The sequence below is a fragment of the Scyliorhinus canicula genome, chromosome 18 (genome assembly GCF_902713615.1).
Source record: "Scyliorhinus canicula chromosome 18, sScyCan1.1, whole genome shotgun sequence".
In the NCBI taxonomy this organism is placed as follows: domain Eukaryota; kingdom Metazoa; phylum Chordata; class Chondrichthyes; order Carcharhiniformes; family Scyliorhinidae; genus Scyliorhinus; species Scyliorhinus canicula.
This window is the reverse complement of record NC_052163.1, coordinates 23,259,052-23,277,877: the sequence shown is the minus strand read 5'-3', so window position 1 is coordinate 23,277,877 and position 18,826 is coordinate 23,259,052. Positions and strand designations below refer to the sequence as shown.

The 18,826-nt window shown below is 41.9% G+C and overlaps 1 protein-coding gene across 4 annotated transcripts in view; it reads left to right on the top strand.

Moving 5' to 3' along the window:
- Nucleotides 1-11,377, top strand: part of card14 (caspase recruitment domain family, member 14) — a 98,428-nt gene extending 87,051 nt beyond the window's left edge. For 3 of the 4 annotated variants that reach the window (XM_038777727.1, XM_038777729.1, XM_038777728.1), the window contains 5 exons: nt 1,386-1,509; nt 2,297-2,458; nt 4,841-4,965; nt 6,119-6,234; nt 10,271-10,475. In XM_038777727.1, the coding sequence (XP_038633655.1) occupies nt 1,386-1,509; nt 2,297-2,458; nt 4,841-4,965; nt 6,119-6,234; nt 10,271-10,475 (732 nt within the window). Of the gene's footprint in view, nt 1-1,385; nt 1,510-2,296; nt 2,459-4,840; nt 4,966-6,118; nt 6,235-10,270 lie in introns of all 4 variants that reach the window. The other variant, XM_038777726.1, reaches the window with a different exon arrangement.
- The last annotated feature ends 7,449 nt before the right edge of the window (nt 11,378-18,826 follow it).

Sequence of the window (18,826 nt, the reverse complement as noted above, 5' to 3'; positions counted from 1 at the left end):
AACCACTGGAAGGGATCAAAGCAAAGTGGGAGAATGAGTTGGGAGAGAGTTTGGAGGAGGGGTTCTGGTGTGAGGTGCTCTGGAGAGTGAACGCCTCCACCTCGTGCGCAAGGTTAGGGCTGATACAGCAGAAGGTGGTATAGAGAGCACCTCACAAGGGCGAGGATGAGCTGGCTCTTTGAGGCGGTAGAATATGTGTGTGAGCGTTGCAGGGGGGCCCCGCAAATCACGTTCATATCTTTTTGTCATGTCCAAAGCTGGAGAATTACTGGAATGAGGTTTTCAGGGTAATCTCTCAAGTGGTGCCCTTGAAACTGGTCCTGGGCCCTCGGGAGGCCATATTCGGGGTGTCGGACCGGCCGGGGTTGGAAACGGGTGTGGAGGCAGATATCGTAGCCTTCGCCTCGTTGATTGCCCGAAGACAGATCCTGTTGGGATGGAGAGCAGCCTCTCCACCCTGTGCCCTAGCGTGGTGGGGGAACCTGTTGGAATTCTTGACTCTTGGTACCGTTAAGTTTGAACTGAGGGGAAGGATGGAGGGGTTCTACAATTCATGAGCGTATTCATTATGCACTTTCAAGAATTGGATAACATCGAACATTAGTGGGGGGGGGGGGGTGGGGTGTTGGGAGGGTTGGGGGAGGGAGACTGTATGTGTTAATGGTGACTATGGGTGATTCCTGATTCATTTTTGTTATTTGTTTATGTTAACTTGCGGGCAGTTGTTTGGGGGTTGGTGGGAAGATGGGGTCGTTGTTGATATGGGGATTGACATTATATTCGTTCCTGCTTATTGTTTATTGTTGGTGGGCACAAATTTGGGAGAAAATGTGAAAAAGGAGGAGAATAAAAATATTTTTTTAAAAATAATAATTTGTACAACAAAAGAACAGTTCCTGTTCCACTCATGCTTGGTTGGATATTATGTTCTTTATACCGAGACCCAGCTCCATTATCTGTGTCCATTTTATGGATTGGATGGTGCTGCCTTAATACAGTGCTGGATTTCTCCAGATATGTCCATAGTTGTGCTTCCAAGTCTTACTTCACACAGTGCATGTGCACATTAATAATATTTTATGGGGTTTCATAAATGGTGGGTGAAACATGATGGGCGTTGGAGATGTGACATTGAATTATTGTGATTGAATCAAAACTACTCCTGAGCTTTTATAATAACTATGATGCACATGTAATCATATTTCATCCAACCTCCAAACATTTGCATGACAAGCCAGGAGTCTCGGTGTGAAACGCATTTGAATTTTATTAACCTCTTAACAGAAACCTTCCAGGACTATTTGCTTTAACTAATTTCACCCATTTAAGGTAAATTTATTACATGAACTGTTTCTAATACTCTGTGCTGTGCTTTTTTTCTCCAGCGCGATCAGAAAACATCTTCAAGTCAAAATAAACTTGTGAGAATAGTCAGCACTGATAAAAGTCAGAGAAATCCACTCTGGTTATCATTTGACTGTGGTACCATCAATCCTGACAAAGAACAAGGTAAGAGTAGTGTGTCACAGACTGAAGTGGATCTATTATGATAACCGTTGTGACCATTTAATCTATTATGACCTTGAAAGATCATCATTCAAATAATGATTTTACCCTGCAGTCAGAACCTTTTAATATAAGGATGGCAAAGATGAAATTTGAGATCAAGTTTGTCATTTCTATTTAAAATCCTTCGACTTTTGCAGTAGAGTCCAATCAGTCATAAATGTGCACTTCTCCCTCTATGGGTTGCAGCTCATTTTCTAAATTATAGAATCATATAATCAACAGTGCAGAAGGAGGCCATTCGGCCCATCGAGACTGCACCGGCTCTTGGAAAGAGCACCCCACTTAAGCCCATGCCTCCACCCTGTCCCTGTAAACCAGTAACCCCACTTAGCCTAAGGGCAATTTAGCATGGCCAATTCACCTAACCTGCACACCTTTGGACTGTGGGAGGAAACCGGAGCACCCGGAGGAAACTCACTCAGACATGGGGAGAACGTGCAGACTCCGCACAGATAGTGACCCAAGCTGGGAATCTAACCTGGGACCCTGGAGCTGTGAAGCAACTGTGATAACCACTGCGCAACCAGGAACCCGTGGCATCGTCATGGCATGTTGGGTTCATCAAATACTAGTTGACGCTGCCTCATATTATTAGTGCTGGCTGGGTACCAGATCTGCCACTCAATACCACCCCTTAGCTTTATTATTTCTCTTTGCATTTGCATCCAAAAAGTACACATTACAATTATTGTTTCTATTTCTAACATTTTAACATAATTTATTCTAGATGACCAGCCTCCTGGTAATTGCTTTACTTTAATGCCCTACTCACTGGTCAGGCCCTGCCACCCACCATCTCTGAGGCCAGTCATCATTGCGCCCACTCGAATTGGAAAGATTGTGCTTGAGAAGCTGAAAGACAAAGCAGAGTATGAGAAGTGTGCTTCTGGTAAGGTATCTTCTATCAGTAACAAATATATTACATTTAGCTGTAGGACAGGACCAAGACTGATTATTTATTTTATATTTCAATGAAGAGTTCTTTGAAGTGGGACATTCACCTCCAGGCTTTGGAAATGAATCAAGGAGACTTTAGACCTGTTAAGGGCTATACTGATCTGAGTGTGCATGGGCCAAGCAATGGCTGCAAAAGCGTTTTGTTTCACTGGCACGTCACATCTTGACAAGTGTAGAATTTTACAGTAAACCGAACTGTGTATGTATAAAGTCCCCAACCTGAAAGAAACTGCAGGGGTGCAATCGAATGGCCACGCTGCACCCGGACGGCAGCGCGCCGCGGCGCAATGTGGCCGATAGAAGCCGGGCACTGCCAAGATGCCCAGGTGGCACTTCCAGCTGGCAGTGGCTCGGCCAATGTACCAAGCTGGCAGCGAACAGAGCCAGGGGTGCCCTGCACGGGTGTTAGTTGTGGGAGGGGAGTGCGGATACCTCCTTATAGTGTGTTGGGGCTTATGGGGGGGTTGGGACTTGTGGTAGGGGCTCCAGAGATCGGGACCCCATTTAAAAATGGAGCCCCAATCTCTTGCTACACCGAGGTGTTCCGATGAGCAGAGCTGTGAGTCCCGGGAAACACGTGGCAAAATGCGCTCGCTGTGGGACTTTGTTCCTATTCAGTTAAATTGTGCCCCAAAGATCTACAGATCCCAAGACAGCAGCCAAGATATTGAAATAGTTGTTTATAAAATATAGATACAGGGGTATAAGGACATAAAAACTAGGAGCAGGAGTAGGCAATTCAGCTGCTCAAGCCTGCTCTGCCATTCAATACGATCATGACTGATCTCATGAAAATGAAATGAAAATCGTTTATTGTCACGAGTAGGCTTCAATTAAGTTACTGTGAAAAGCCCCTAGTCGCCACATTCCGGCGCCTGTCCGGGGAGGCCTCAACTCCACTTTGTCCATAACCCTTCAACTTATTACTAATTAAAAATCTGTCTATCTCTTCCTTAAATTTACTCAAAGTCCCAACATCCTTTCGGGTAGTGAATTCCACAGATTCACGACCCTTTGAAAGAGGACATTTCTCCTCATCTTGGTTTTAAATCTGCAAACCCTTATCTTAAAACTATGACCTCTCATTTTAGCTTGCCTCACAAGAGGAAGCATCTGCTCGATATCAACTTTATCAATACCTGGGCAGCACGGTGGCCTAGTGGTTAGCACAGCTGCCTCACGGCGCTGAGGTCCTAGGTTCGATCCCAGCTCTGGGTCACTGTCCGTGTGGAGTTTGCACATTCTCCCCGTGTCTGCGTGGGTTTCGCCCCCACAACCCAAAGATGTGCAAATAGGTGGATTGGCCACGCTAAATTGCCCCTTAATTGGAAAAAATAATTGGGTAATCTAAATTTATTTTTAAAAAACTTTATCAATACCTTTATCATCTTATATACCACAATTAGATCTCCTCATTCTTCTAAACTCAAGAGAGTATGGGTCTAAACTGCTCAATCTTCATTCATAAGACAAACCACTCATCTCTGGAATCAATCTAGTGAACCTCCTCTGAACTGCCTCTAATGCAACTACATCCCTCCTCAAATAAACTGTGCACAGCTGCGGTCTCACCAATGTCTTATGCAGTTGCAGTAACAGTTTCCTACTTTTATTCTCTGTCTGTTTAGTTATAGGGGCTGGTTTAGCACAGTGGGCTAAACAGCTGGCTTGTAATGCAGAACAATGCCAGCAGCGCGGGTTCAATTCCCGTACTGGCTTCCCCGACCAGACGCCGGAATGTGGCGACTAGGGGCTTTTCACAGTAACTTCATTGAAGCCTACTTGTGACTATAAGTGATTATTATCATAAAGACCAAAATTCCATTTGCCGTCCTTATTACCCACAGTACCTGCATACTAGTTTTCTGAGATTCATGCATGAGTATAAGCTCCTTTAATTTGAAAATTTAATGTATTAGACCAAAGATGTAGGAGCAGAAATAGGCCACTCAGCCCATCGAGCCTGCTTCGCCTGTATCATTTATAATATTCCATTTACTATACATACTGTATTATACATTCTCAATAGATCCCTTATTATTTATACTTCTTGTAAGTTTAAAAGACTAATGTAACAATGCTGCTACCAGCCAAATGTAAATAACCAATAGAAAACAATGTTAAGAATGTGGGGGACGGGGAGAAGGAAAGGGGGAGGGGAGTAGGCCATATTTCGGGGGTTTATGTTTGTACTAGCTTTATTCTGTCTGGTTGTTTTGAACTATTGTGTATTATATAAAATGAAAATCCGAATAAAAATAGATATTTCTTTAATTGCATATATATTGAATTAGAGCTTCTATTTTTTATTAAGAGTGCTTGAATAATGCAGAGTATGCCGAGAAAGACAGAAAGGGGGATATTTTGGGTGTGAAAGAAGTACAGAACTTACTTCGTTCCTGTTACACGCGGACGGCAGTCGAGGCTGTAGTTGCTAAGGTAATATTGGCGCTTTCGAGCATACTATTCTGACTAATTTGGGGTTGCGGTTTTATTTCACCCATCTTTTGTTTCCATGTCTTGCTCTGCCATTGTGGCCCTGTCCATTATATCAATCCTTTATCTGTGGTTCCTCTTCAATCTAATTCTTGATCAGTAGATAGGGGAAACACTTCTACAAAATATGCTTGGCCACTGCCATTTTGTACTGTTCCCACTGCCCTCATGTTTCCCATTGCACTCGTGTTTTTCATCTGGTGAATTAGTCAAATAATTAGCAAACCTTTTTTTATTTTTATTTTTTTAAATAAATTTAGATTATCCAATTATTTTTTCCAATTAAGGGCAATTTAGTGGGGCCAATCCACCTACTCTGCACATTTTTGGGTTGTGGGGGCTAAACCCACGCAGACACGGGGAGAACGTGCAAACTCCACACGGACAGTGACCCAGAGCCGGGATCGAACCTGGGACCTAGCGCCGTGAGGCAGCTGTGCTAACCACTCGGCCGCCGTGCTGCCCTATAATTAGCAAGCCTGACAGAATTATGGAAGTGAAGTATAAGTGTCACAAGAGGTGAGACTGAATTTGGTGAGCGTCCAAATCGGGTCAATTCTTTACCACAAAGTGCCAAGTTTGTTTAGTTGTATACTGCCTACGCTGTATTGGTATATTTATGTTATATCAATCCCCTTTTTAAGAACACAAGAAACCATGAGATAAGTAATACCTATTTATCACATCAAACCACCAGCTTCCACAGATGTGATGCACACCACCCAATATGAACTCGGCCCCACCCGTTTAACCTGCAGACAAAGAAAACACATTGTAATCTGTTTACTTCTTTTTAACTTCAAACTCACACCCCATAAAGTGAAAAGACAAAGGAAAGTTTAGTTCATAATTAGGAGTGGAAAACCTAACTGATGTTTCTCTTCCTAGTCTAGTTGTAGCAATTATAGGACGGCTGTGCCAAGATGAGTTAACTCTAAAATAATCAACCGTTTTAATATAAATCAGAATTATGTGTTTTTCTACATAACCCCAATGCTACTTTTTAGTAAAGTTTTTAGTTTCAGTGCAGCAGAACTTGATTGAATGAAAAAAACTGAAATGAAAATGCTTTGGTTTCCATGATTTTTCAATACAGAATGCCCACTGCCTACTGGAACTTGGTCTAGACTGTGTGAGGCGGTTACATAAGGTGGAGATCTATCCAATTGTCATTGTCGTCCGTCTCTGTGAGAAAAACATTAAGAAAATTAAGTAAGTCAACCTGTATTGCATTGATCAATGGAATAAGAGTTCATTCTTTACTCCTGGTACATATTTTTTTTGCTGTTCACATTGTCTTCCAAGTGTTATAAGTGCCTGGATTGCAACAATGATTGCATATTTAGATTCAGTTTTCCCTCAGTAACATTTTCAAAGCTGGCAATAAATTGAACAATAGCCTTCGGGATGCTATTCGGGACGTGTAACATGAGCAGAACAGAGGATTTCAGCCTGGCCGTATCAATGCAAAGTGGGTTGTCCTCTGACATGCAAGTAGTCTAGTTTACTGGGAAAGGTAGCAACTTCAGTAGCCTGACTTTACTACAACATCAACACACACAGGTTTGTCCACGTGCTGTTATATTAATGAGAATCAAACTGATTTAGGAACTGCTCTCTATATTGAAATAATGGAGGACGATTCTCCCACAAAATATGACTGGTGTCGTTGCAGGCAGGAAAACCAGTGAGAATCCCGCAGGTTGTTCCGATGCAATTCCCATCACAATCCGCCCAAACATTTAGTGGCAAGACTGGATCATCAGAGATCAAAAGGGCACTCCAATCTCAAGGTTAAATTGATGCCCCCCCCATCCCCCAACCATGGACATTCCAATGCCCCTCCCCCGCAGAGATAGGCAACATCCCCAAACCCTTCACCCCAGAGCCGCAACCTCACCCCCTCTCACTAAATGTCCAGATCACCCGCCCCCGCACCACACACCATGCAGGAATGAGGATGACCCCGCTCCCTTCCAACCATCGGTCCTCACTAGGATCAGGGCATCGGGATGCCCACAAGTGAGCAATCCCCTGCTATGGGATAGCCGAGGGCAGTCCCTTTCATATACACTCCCTTTCATGCCCCCCCCCCCACCCCACCTTTCAGCAACCCTGCTATATGCAGCCCCTTCGGGGCCCCCTTCATGACTTCCCCATCAAACGACTACCCCTTTCATGGCCATGATCCTTCTCCGTTCCTGCCCCTTGGCACTGCTCCTGGCACCACCCCTGACACCGACACTTTGGCAATGCCAGGGGCAGTGGTAAAGCAATGCCCTGCCCTGTCCCTGACCATCCTGGGATGCCAATGTCCAAGCCCCAGACGTGGGCGGGGGGGGGGGAGGGGGGGGGGGGGGGGGGGGGAAGGTTAGTGAGTCCCAGGAGCTGGGAGACATCGGCTTAGAATGGGCTGAGCATATTTAAAGGATTCATTTAAATATACAAATCTGGGTGTGAACCAGATCGCGTTGAGTGCTGCAGGCCAGGAGCATCACATTCCATTCGGTCCCCGGAGCAAACCCCAATATTCTCGGGGAATATTGGGAGGCGTGCCAGGTGCAATGGCTGCGGTATAATCATGCCCATGATATACTTGCTTCAGATAGCAGTTATTTATATGTATGCAATATTAAGAAATTCCATATATGGCCAACTAAACTGTATACAATTTAGACGTATGCAAATTTATAATGTAGGAAAGTTTTAATAATGTATTCATTTACATTTGGCTCAATGCAAAATAGGGCATTTGGATGCAACCTGCATATGCAGAAGCTGTAAGGCATTTTAAAATTAGTTTTTGATTAATTCAGATAGCGGGAGAGCAGCATAAGTGCACAGGTTCTGTTTTTGAATCGCTAATGGTTTCTTTATTGTCAAGGGGAATGTGGATCTACTTTTAGGCTGACATTTATGAAGGCCGGTTGTCAGCAGTGTAAATGGGAGAAAATTGCTCTCCTGCAACATGAATTGGTCAAGTGCTGATGTAAAAGTTCTTATATTCATCCTCAATGAACATTTTTACAAGTAATTGATATCTCCTTTCACACTTCATCCATCAGCAATGTACCCAAAGGAACATAGAAATTTAGAACACTTGAGCTGAAAACCTTTCTCGGTTTCAATCCACGCAGTACACTGATGCGTCAAAGCACCCTTGGTGCCTACAAATCTTTGCTGAGAAGCGTTTTTACATCACTGTTTAGATCACAAAAATGCTACACTAAAGCAGAGAGCCACCTAATGCAAATTTCCCCAGTTTTCATGTGACCTACCTTTCTGTAAGCTTCTCACAAATTGTACCAACATCATGATCTACTAGATTAAGTGTTGCTGGCAGTTGAATGTTTTTATGGCTTAATGATTTCCTTTAACCATCATCATCTGTGGCTCCGCCATCATCTGTGGTTCTACAACTACAAAGTATGAAGTAGTAGTGTGTGAGCAAGTATCATTTCCTGTGTCTATGTGCACGCCACCGCCACTTAGTGCATGCCATTTCTTTTTTGAAATGGCACGGAAAGCATATGGGTAGAATAGATGTGTGATCTTTTATTCTTTATTTATCCTTGTTTATTTGCAACCATTCCTCTTGCATGCCTGTTGCTAAATCCCTAAAGTTCCTATTCACCATCTACTTTAAAGAATTTAGCAGGTCTGCTGTAAATAACAGGAGCAAAATTTAGAATCAGAGAATAGAATCATAGAATCTCTACAGTGCGGGAGGCAATTCGGCCCATTGAGTCTACACCGACCCTCTGAAAGAGCACTCCACCCAAGCCCACCTATAACCCCATGACCCCACCTGGTCTTTGGACAATTTGGCATGGCCAATCCACCTAACCTACACATCTTTGGACTGTGGGAGGAAACCCGAAGGAAACCCATGCAGACACAGGGAGAATGTGCAAAGTTGGCACCGTCATCCAAGATGGGATTTGATCCCGGGTTCCTGGCACTGTGAGGCAGCAGTGCTAACCACTGTACCACTGTGCCGGCCTAAAATTTGTATAGGCAAGCTTATTTACACATTTGCAATTTGTGTGCATGTCTTTTGATTTTGGTAACTTGGCATTGTATGAAAAATGTAATGTCCACATTGTCAGTTGGATATCAAGTGTTAGAATTATGCTGGAACAGATTAGTTTGCAGAACAGCAAGTTCTGCTGTGCAAGTGTTTAATGCTACAGCCAACGTGCTGTAAGTGCGCAGGTTTTATTATGACCAGTGCACTCAGCCACTTGTTACATGAAGTGAACTGACCCATTTCGGACCTTGACATCAATGATGGCCAGGACATTGGCAAATTACTGCGTCGTTTTGTCCACTCCATAAGCTCCAACTTGTCCAAAGTTCAGCTACTCGTGTCTTGTCCTGTATTGAGTTCTATTCGTCCATATCACCCATAACATCTGTCCTTGCTAATCTACATTGGCAGCATTTCGCTCTCCATCATTATAAATCTACTCAAATCCCGGCCCTGGGTCATTATCCGTGTGGAGTTTGCACATTCTCCCCGTGTCTGCGTGGGTTTCACCCCCACAACTCAAAGAGGTGCAGGCTAGGTGGATTGGCCATGCTAAATTGCCCCTTAATTAGAAAAAAAATAATTGGGTACTCTAAATTTATTAAAAAATAAAAATAAATAAATAAATCTACTCAACACTAATCCCAAATCTTTGACCCATGTCTTGGCATTTGTTCCTCATCTATTTCCATTGCTAAATGTCTTGGGATTCTCTTTACATTAAAGACACTAAATTAATACGTAATTACCCTCAAAGTTGGTGTCTTGATCAGTATCAGTCCTATTCAATGGATACTGTCCACTCCCTTTACTTACGTCATCTCACCTTTGAATGATGTGGACTCAAAATTCCACTGTGCAGATATTTTTCAAAATTGTTTCCAGTTATGGGGCAATTTAGTGTGGCCAATGCACCTACCCTGCACATCTGTGGGAGTGAGACACATGCAGACACTGGGAGAATGTGAAAACTCCACACGGCCAGTGACCAGGGGCCAGGATTGAACCTGGGTCCTTGGCGCTTTGAGGCAACAGTGCTAACCACAGCACCACCGTGCTTCTTCTGCTGTGCAGATCTTTAACTGGAATTGCCACCATTATTTTCTCATCCAGAAAATGCATTTTGTCGGTGTAACTAAAATTTTGGGTTTTGATGCACTTCCTTCATTTCAAGATCCTGTGGCAGAAGACACATTAATGTATTTGTGATTTGTTCAGAAAAATCTTGCAGAAATATGGAGTGACAGAGGATTTGCTATTGGAGTGTTCGCGAAGGGAAGAGGCTTGCCTGGACACATTGCCTTGCCTGTACAACAGTATTGCCAACGGCTGGAGTGATCTCGACTCACTCGTCAACTTAGTAAAAGCAGCAATAAAGGATGAGCAAAAGAAAATTGTCTGGATTGAACAAGCACCACTCTAGGGTACATGTCTAAGGATTATGCACAAGAGAAACTGAAGAGTTTAATTGGTGGGTGAACTTTTCCCACTCTTAAGACATAGGCTGAGTGGAAAAGGAAATTCCCGTTGATAAGTTTTCAAACATAGGCTCGTGTTAATTTTTCATGCAGACTTCTAGAAATTCAGTTTATGTTTTTATTTAATGTAAAAGTCAACAGTCTATCATATATTTTCAGATGTGTTTCCCCTGCATGCCCCCTCCCATCTCCCCATCCCCACCAGTTGACACGATTGTAGCTTGAAAGGAGAGAGAAATAGAGAGGAGAAATATAAATAGGGGATTACTCTTATTGGGTAGAACAAAAATAAAACTTATCGCGTATGTAATGATTTGCTAGGCGGTGAATAAAACAATTGTTTCCATTAAGCTCCTGGAATGTTAAGTCTTCGCAAATAATTTAAAATAATTCAGTATTGTAAAAGCAAGTAAATCATGGTGGTGGGGATATTTGCAATGAATTTCTATGACAATGATTAACTTTATGGATTTATTTCTGCAAAAAGGTTGCATAGGATCTTCTATTGCACTTATCAGATGGGCTGCAGTCTCAAAGTTCATTAGGGTGGGCAACAAATGTAGGTTTTGCCAAGGAGGCCCACAGCCCAGGAAGGAATAAAAATTCTTCAGTAACTGCTATGATTTTTTTCCGACTGGTGTAAATTACTTTGAGATATCTTTGAGTTTGGGAAAGATTATAGAATTGTTATTGTCAGGTTTGAGAGAGAACTGAAAGTGCGGTTCCCTTCTCTTATTGTCTGCAATGTGCTTTTGAAAGAGTAGATGTGGATGTTCCTTACCTCCAAGTGTACGATCAAATTGAAAAAAGCTTTCTGTGGTTTTAAATAAAGAGGATTATGTATTTATTTATTTATTCACTCATTTACCCTGAAAATCTTACACAATATTGAACTTTTGAGCTTGAAGACTGGACGGAATTTTCCCCAAAATCGATTGTGTAATTCTGGTCGGGAAAACAAGTGGGAATTCTCATTACAATTCTCCTACACATAGTCGTTTCCTGGAGCTTGGGGAGATTCTCACTGAATTCTCCCACACTTTAATTGGGAGTGGACACCTAAAGACGTCGTCAAGGCCGGCTCATCTGAGATTGGGGCGCCTTTTTTAAGTCCCATGGATTTGGAGTTTTAGAAAAATCCACAAACAATAGGAGATGTGAATTCCACAAACAGCTTTATCTTAGCGTGTCCATGCAAGGGAGGAACCCCAATCATGGCCATTCATTTCGGAATTTTAGGGAGACTTGAAATCTTCCCGAGACTGTACAGAAATCGCAAGTCACCTGACTCTTGGTGGCCACCATCGCAGCCTTTTAATATCCATTTAAAATAAGACAATTCCAGAAAATTCTATATAGTGTACAGTCCATATTTAAAATGATGAATATCACAAAACTTTGTGGACATGCCAAAACATGCTAGTCACAATGATAAACATGTTGACATCTGTCAGTGCTTGCATGTTTGCCCAGTACCAGTGAGGTATTGTATTTTATTTTCTTTGTTAGCAAAACAAATGAAAGGCACCTTAGTATTTGGGTTAATAGTATAACTTAGTGCCAGATAACTATACTGCCATCTGTTGTTTCATTATTAACTGTAACTTTTGTATTTTTATATATATATATATATATATATATATATATATATAGACAATATATATTTAAAGTGTTAGCTTTTTAAAAAAATTCGCTACAGGCTTGCTTGAACTGAAAACACTGCATAAGTACATTTTCTTTGTATGAAACAGCCATTAAATGTTTTAAATACTTATGGTATTTTTAGTGATACCTGGCATGTCAGATATGCTTGAACCAAGAAAATATTGTGAATGATACTCTAAGTATTTATCAAAGTGTTAGTTAACTATAATCTAAGCTGCAGTATTATAAATTACTGTCTGGCTCCTTCAGCATTTAATGTATTGAAATTGTTCAAACATACCAATTGAATAATGTGCATCTCTAAAAGCAGTCTAAATATTTTTATGCATGATCCAACTTTTATCAATCAACCAATTTAAGCAAACTGATTTGTCCCTTTAAATACAAATAAAATGTTGTCTTAAATCAGTTACGCTATAATTGTTAAACCAACTCATCACTTCCTGATAGCAGTCAGTGAGTTTCCATTTATGTCTTTCCTTACATGGAAGCGTATAGTTGGAACTTTATATATAAATAGTGAGCTTGGTATCATGTATTAAAAATTATTTGCAAGTGGATACAGAATTAACCCCAAATGACAACTGGCTGGCAGATGGGAACAGAATTATGGGCAGAACAGTTCTGCTGCTTGGGATCAAGGGAATGGTCCTTGTACTCGGATAAGTGGTGGGGGTTTCAAACAGGCCAGAGGCACCTTAACTCTCCTTTGTTGGGCAAGAGTAGCATTCTTCCTCCTACAGGATGGACAAGTTCAGAAAAAGTAAAATAACTTTCCTTTTCAGCCCTCTTCTTTGTTCCCATTTCTCTTCCCAGTGCATTGGCCTGACTGGAATGTCCCAGTGGCTTCCCTCATCAGTCATCTTGTTAAAATAGCAATCAGATTGTAATGACACCATTGGGGAGCCCGATCTCCATTTAAAAAAAAGGCATCTGGTCATTGTAGCCTGCTGAAGAGGTTAAAATTGAAACCTCTGAGCAGCGAGTCTTGATAAGTAATTCATAGATTCATAGGATTCATAGAATTTACAGTGCAGAAGGAGGCCATTCGGCCCATCGAGTCTGCACCGGCTTGGAAAGAGCACTCTACCCAAGATCAACACCTCCACCCTATCCCCATAACCCAGTAACCCCACCCCACACTAAGGGCAATTTTGGACACTAAGGGCAATTTATCATGGCCAATCCACCTAACCTGCACATCTTTGGACTGTGGGAGGAAACCGGAGCACCCGGAGGAAACCCACGCACACACGGGGAGGAGGTACAGACTCCACACAGACAGTAACCCATACCGGAATCGAACCTTGGACCCTGGAGCTGTGAAGCAATTGTGCTATCCACAATGCTACCGTGCTGTACGTCTTGTGAGCAATCTTAACTACTGACTTCCAATTTTCACCAGGTAATCTGGATTAAAAATACCCCCATTGCAAGCACCTTCTCCACACCATCCCCTTCTTCTTTGAACAGCGTCAAAGCTCCACCTGCAGCTGAACTGGTTCCCAGTTTGAACAACTTTTCTTTAACTCCACTCACTTCCTCTGATTAAAAAGTGCCCCATGATGAGCCCAGTTCTGCCTATCTCTTTGTAAGGGTATGTTGAACAATCTGACTCATGCTTAACTCTGGCCTCTTCTTACTTTATAGTTATGACTGTGTGGTGCTGCTTCCTGCTTTTGCTGTTATCATACGTATCACTGCTTACAATTTCCACCTCACTTTTATGGCGGGCTCGCTCTGTCTCTTTTTTTCCCTGAATCTCTCGCACTCCTAGTCTCTTAGACTTTCCATAGACATCTATTACAAACACTCCAACTCCCACAACTATACTTAAGAGTAAGCTTCTACCCACCAGGTTTCCTACAAAGATTTGTTCCTATCTCCCCGTCTGTTACATTTGCTCTGATGACTCCACCTTCTGTGCCAGATCTCTTTCATGTGAGACTTATCAGTTTTCATGCAGTTCCTTTGTTTTATTTGCTGCTCACAGTGCAATCTTCTGAACATTCAGGTGGTTTAAATGCTTTGCTGAACACCACCAGTTTAATTGGGAAAGTGACCCTGAACTCTCTTTGGCTCATTTGAACTCTTTCCTTTCCACTATTGTTTTTATCCTATTACAATGTCCTAAACTCAGCACACATTTTTGTTGTTGTAATAAATTTAGAGTACCCAATTCATTTTTTCCAATTAAGGAGCAATCTACCTAGCCTGCACATCTTTGAGTTGTGGGGGCGAAACCCACGCAAACACAGGGAGAATGTGCAAACTCCACACGGACAGTGACCCAGAGCCGGGATCGAACCTGGGACCTCGACGCCGTGAGGCAGCAATGCTAACCACTGTGCCACCGTGCTGCCCCCAGCTCAGCACACATTTTAAGAAGATGATATTACCTTTCTCTTGGGTAGTCTACCACCTACTGGTCCATACATTAACTCTATGAGCTTTGGACCTCGGTTATATCTGTCATTTTCTTTCTAACATGGAGGTATTAGCGCTGTTGGATTTATCTGTCACTGGTTGTAAGAGGGAATAATAGATTCAAATTCAGGAACCAAGTGCACTGGTTTTATTGGGGGGAACACATGTATTGGCATTTGGCCCTGCTCTGTGGTGCTAGCTTTTTCTGTATTCATGTTTCTATCTGAGTTGGGTTTCTTTTTGTGATTTCAATTGCTCAACTTTCAGTTCTGGAAAATATGATTTGTCTGAGCCAAGCTGTTGACTTTTTCACATTTTGTTTCATTTGTATCATTTGCAAATTTTCCTTTTATTGGCTTTCCAATGATATTCAGTTGGTACGATATCTAAAGCATGTGTTAAGCCCCCTCAACATGCTTCTCTCGGGATCCTTTAACGGCCCTGTGGCACCAACTAAAAGTGAGTGCTGATTTTTTAAAAAACTATATTTGTGGAACCAAGAGAAAGAGAAATTGCCATAAGCGCTGTGATCAACAATTGTGCAGCACAGAATCTGGGACCCAAAACTGACCCGGGGAACATTTATCCCCACCGATTTCTAGCCAAAACATCATAAGCACAGTGCTAATAGGTTATTTCCAATCACATTTATACGTTTGTTTTCATTATAGGACAAGTATAATTGAAAAGAGGGGCAGCACGGTGGCACAGTAATAGCACTGCAGTCTCACAGCGCCGAGGTCCCAGGTTCGTTCCTGGCTCTGGGTCACTGTCCATGTGGAGTTTGCACATTCTCCCCATGTTTGCGTGGGTTTCGACCCCACAACCCAAACATGTGCAGGGTAGGTGGATTGAACACACTAAATTGCCCCTTAATTGGAAAAAATGAATTGGGTCCTCTCAATTAAAAAAAGAATAATTGAAAAGGAAAAGAAGCACTGAGAATGCACTGTGTACAGATTGTTCCTCCAGTGAAATACTGTGTACGAGATGATTTGAGGTGGCTGTTCCTCCCTTTCCCCAGGACAGTAGGCCTGGAATTTACATAGATAATAATAATGAGGATAACAGTGTTCAGTTATAACAGAATATATCAGGTAACAGCTCTGGCATCCCCTTATGCAGTTAAGTTGTTGTCATAGATACACTGCCACTCCACAGGGTGCGCTGTAGTGCATGTCAATAGGCTTGACACTGCAATCAATGCCTTGGCATGAACCTGTAGTACTTGGCCACTAACAATGGCAAAAAAAAAGTTAGGGTTTGCATTCAGGAGTGGGTGATTTTTTTATTGGTGTGAGAAGTTTTGATTTCTTCTCATTTTAAAAAAGGGAGGAGACTCCCTCTCTCAGAAGTTAATTCAGGGTGTAAATTATAAATAGTTTATACATTTTCTGCCTCTCGTGTCTCTTTCTTAGTCCCACCTGTCTTTCCTATTTTTTTTCCACTCTCCAAACATGATTTACATCTAATTTTGAACTCCCTGGTTTAGGCTCTGCCTGTCTCGGAGGATTCTTCAATACAATTGAGAGCAGCACCGCCCTGTTTCTTGCCCCTCACAGGTCTCAGTGGTGCGCTGAATTGGGTGTCCGATAACACCCTCAAAATCCAGAAACAACTTTTGTCGCCATTGTTCCTTCACCTGACTACAAAGTCCGGGCCATTATTTCCCATTTTATACAAGGGCATACGCAGTGGTATTGCATACAGGCTGAGAATTTTAAACAGGGTTGAGGCCAAAATGGTTGCACCCTATATTGCGACAGCAACATACCTAATTTTTTTATTGTCAAATACACAGGTATGAAAAGGGAGGAAAATAGCAATTTTCCCTTCATGAAAACACTTTAGTTAAGTATATGTTGTAACAAGTAATTCTCAAAACTGGCTTCAATGGTACTTTATCTACAATAAAGTACATTTTACCCTACAATTCAAACCCTCTAAACATCAAGTTATGCTTTTAAAGCACAATGTGTACTTTTCCACGTTACTCCCAAGTAGTTACTGTAAACTTGGAGTGACAGTGCTGTAAAATGTGAATTAACAATGTATAACTTGCTCTCACTGCATTCCATGATACTCAATAATTTATTTGCAGGGTATAATTTTTTGGTGTACTTTCAACAAATGCGTTATAAAACTGGAAAAAGGGTTCTGCAGCTCATTGACAATGCAAATAAAATGGCATATTTGTTTCACTATTAACTTTTGTGCTATGAGCTTTCTGAAGCAAAATAGAAGGCGCAGTTAGATCCTTTTTGCATACCCCTCAATGTTGTTAATAGGGATCCAATACTTGGGTTGGAAATTGACTATAAAAGAATAAAGTCCAAAATGAGGCTGTAGGGCAACAGGTTCATTTTGGAAGTTCTTTTTTCTTTATAAAACATATCTTGGAACATAAGAAACAGTATCATATTGAGTGGTTTACCTTCTGCTTCAACTCCACTTTCCCATCTGCTCCTCATATCCCTCGATTTCCTTCAGACACCAAAACGATATCCAAGTCTTGAATATGTTCAATTACAGAGTATCCGTCACCCTCTAAGTGATAACATTTCTCTATATCTTAGTCCTAAATGATTAACCTTTTATCCTGAGACTGTGCCCCCCGTTTTAGATTCCCTAACCAGGCGGAACAACCTTTCAGTATCAACTTTGTTAAGCCCCTTCCGAATGATTGTTGTGGTACTCTACTAGTTACAACCTTCGAACTTCATCACATGTCTCTGATCTGGTCGATTAACCAATCCCCCAACAATACTAATATATTACTCCTCAACTCTTGTGAGCCCTTCTATTGCGTATTTAACTTTTTGTGTGGCACCTTATCAAATGCCTTTCAGAAATCTAACTATACTACATCTACTTTCCAATATCTAATCAGGCGAGACCCTTCTAGAATCTAGGCCATTTTACAAAAGCATGGGCAGCATGGTAGCACATTGCTGCCTACGGCACTGAGGACCCGGGTCCTGGGTCACTGTCCATGTGGAGTTTGCACATTCTCCCCGTGTCTGCGTGGGTTTCGCCCCCACAACCCAAAAGATGTGCAGGATAGGTGGATTGGCCACGCTAAATTGTCCCTTAATTGGAAAAGGTACTCTAAATTTATTTTAAAATAATTTTAGAAAAGCATATTCAGCGTATCCACTATCCTAGCATGTTGGCTGGCAGGTCATGGACAGTTGTTGGTTTTAAGTCCCTTAAGTTGCATTAATACCTTTTATCTGCTCATGCTAATTACTTTAAATTCTTCATTTTTATTAGTCCCTTAGCTGCCCTCTATTTCTGGTATGCAATGTACGTCTTCTGCTGTGCAGACACAAAATATTTGATTAACATCTCTGTCATTTACTCATTCCTCATGATAATTTCTCCTGTTTAAGGGACTAATGTTCCCATTTGGTTATTCTCCCTTTTATTTTTTTTTTTTAAAATATTTTTATTCAGGAGATTTCCATTTTAAAATATACATTACCTTAGACAGTTTTTGTAACAAACAACCCACCATCCTACCCTGTATGCCTCATTTTATTTTTACAAACCTCCTCCCCCCCCCCATTTGCTGAAGACTACCAATTGTTAAGGGAGATAAACAGCCTTCGTCGTGAATAGAACATCGCCTCCGACCCGCATACTTAATTTTCTCCAGATTCAGAACACCGACAGATCTCCAACCCACGCAGTCGCCCTTGGCGACTCTGGAGCCTGCCACCCTAGCAAAATCCTCCTCCGGACTATCAAGGACGCAAAGGCCAATACATCAGCCTCTCTACCCTCCAGGCACATCTGATACCCCAAATATTGCCACCACTGGTTCAAAGGCACCCTCACCCCTAGAATCTCGGACATTAAGAACGACTCTCAGAACTTCCCCAATTTCAGACAGGACCAAAACATGTGTGTAGGGTTCACCGGCCCCCTTGGACACCGCTCACATCTATCCTCCACCTCTGGAAATAAAACACCCAGTCGTGACTTGGTCATATGCGCTCTGTGTACTACTTTAAACTGAACCAAGCTCACTCAAATCTTACACAATGCTAAACGGTCACATATGGATGTGACTAAATTCAAAATAGGTCTTTAAATGTGATGCAAGTCAATATGACTTTTTGAATAACTCCTGGCCACAAACACCGTTGATCTAATTCTAACAATTTGCTTCTCATTGCAACAATCAATTAATTATTGGAAA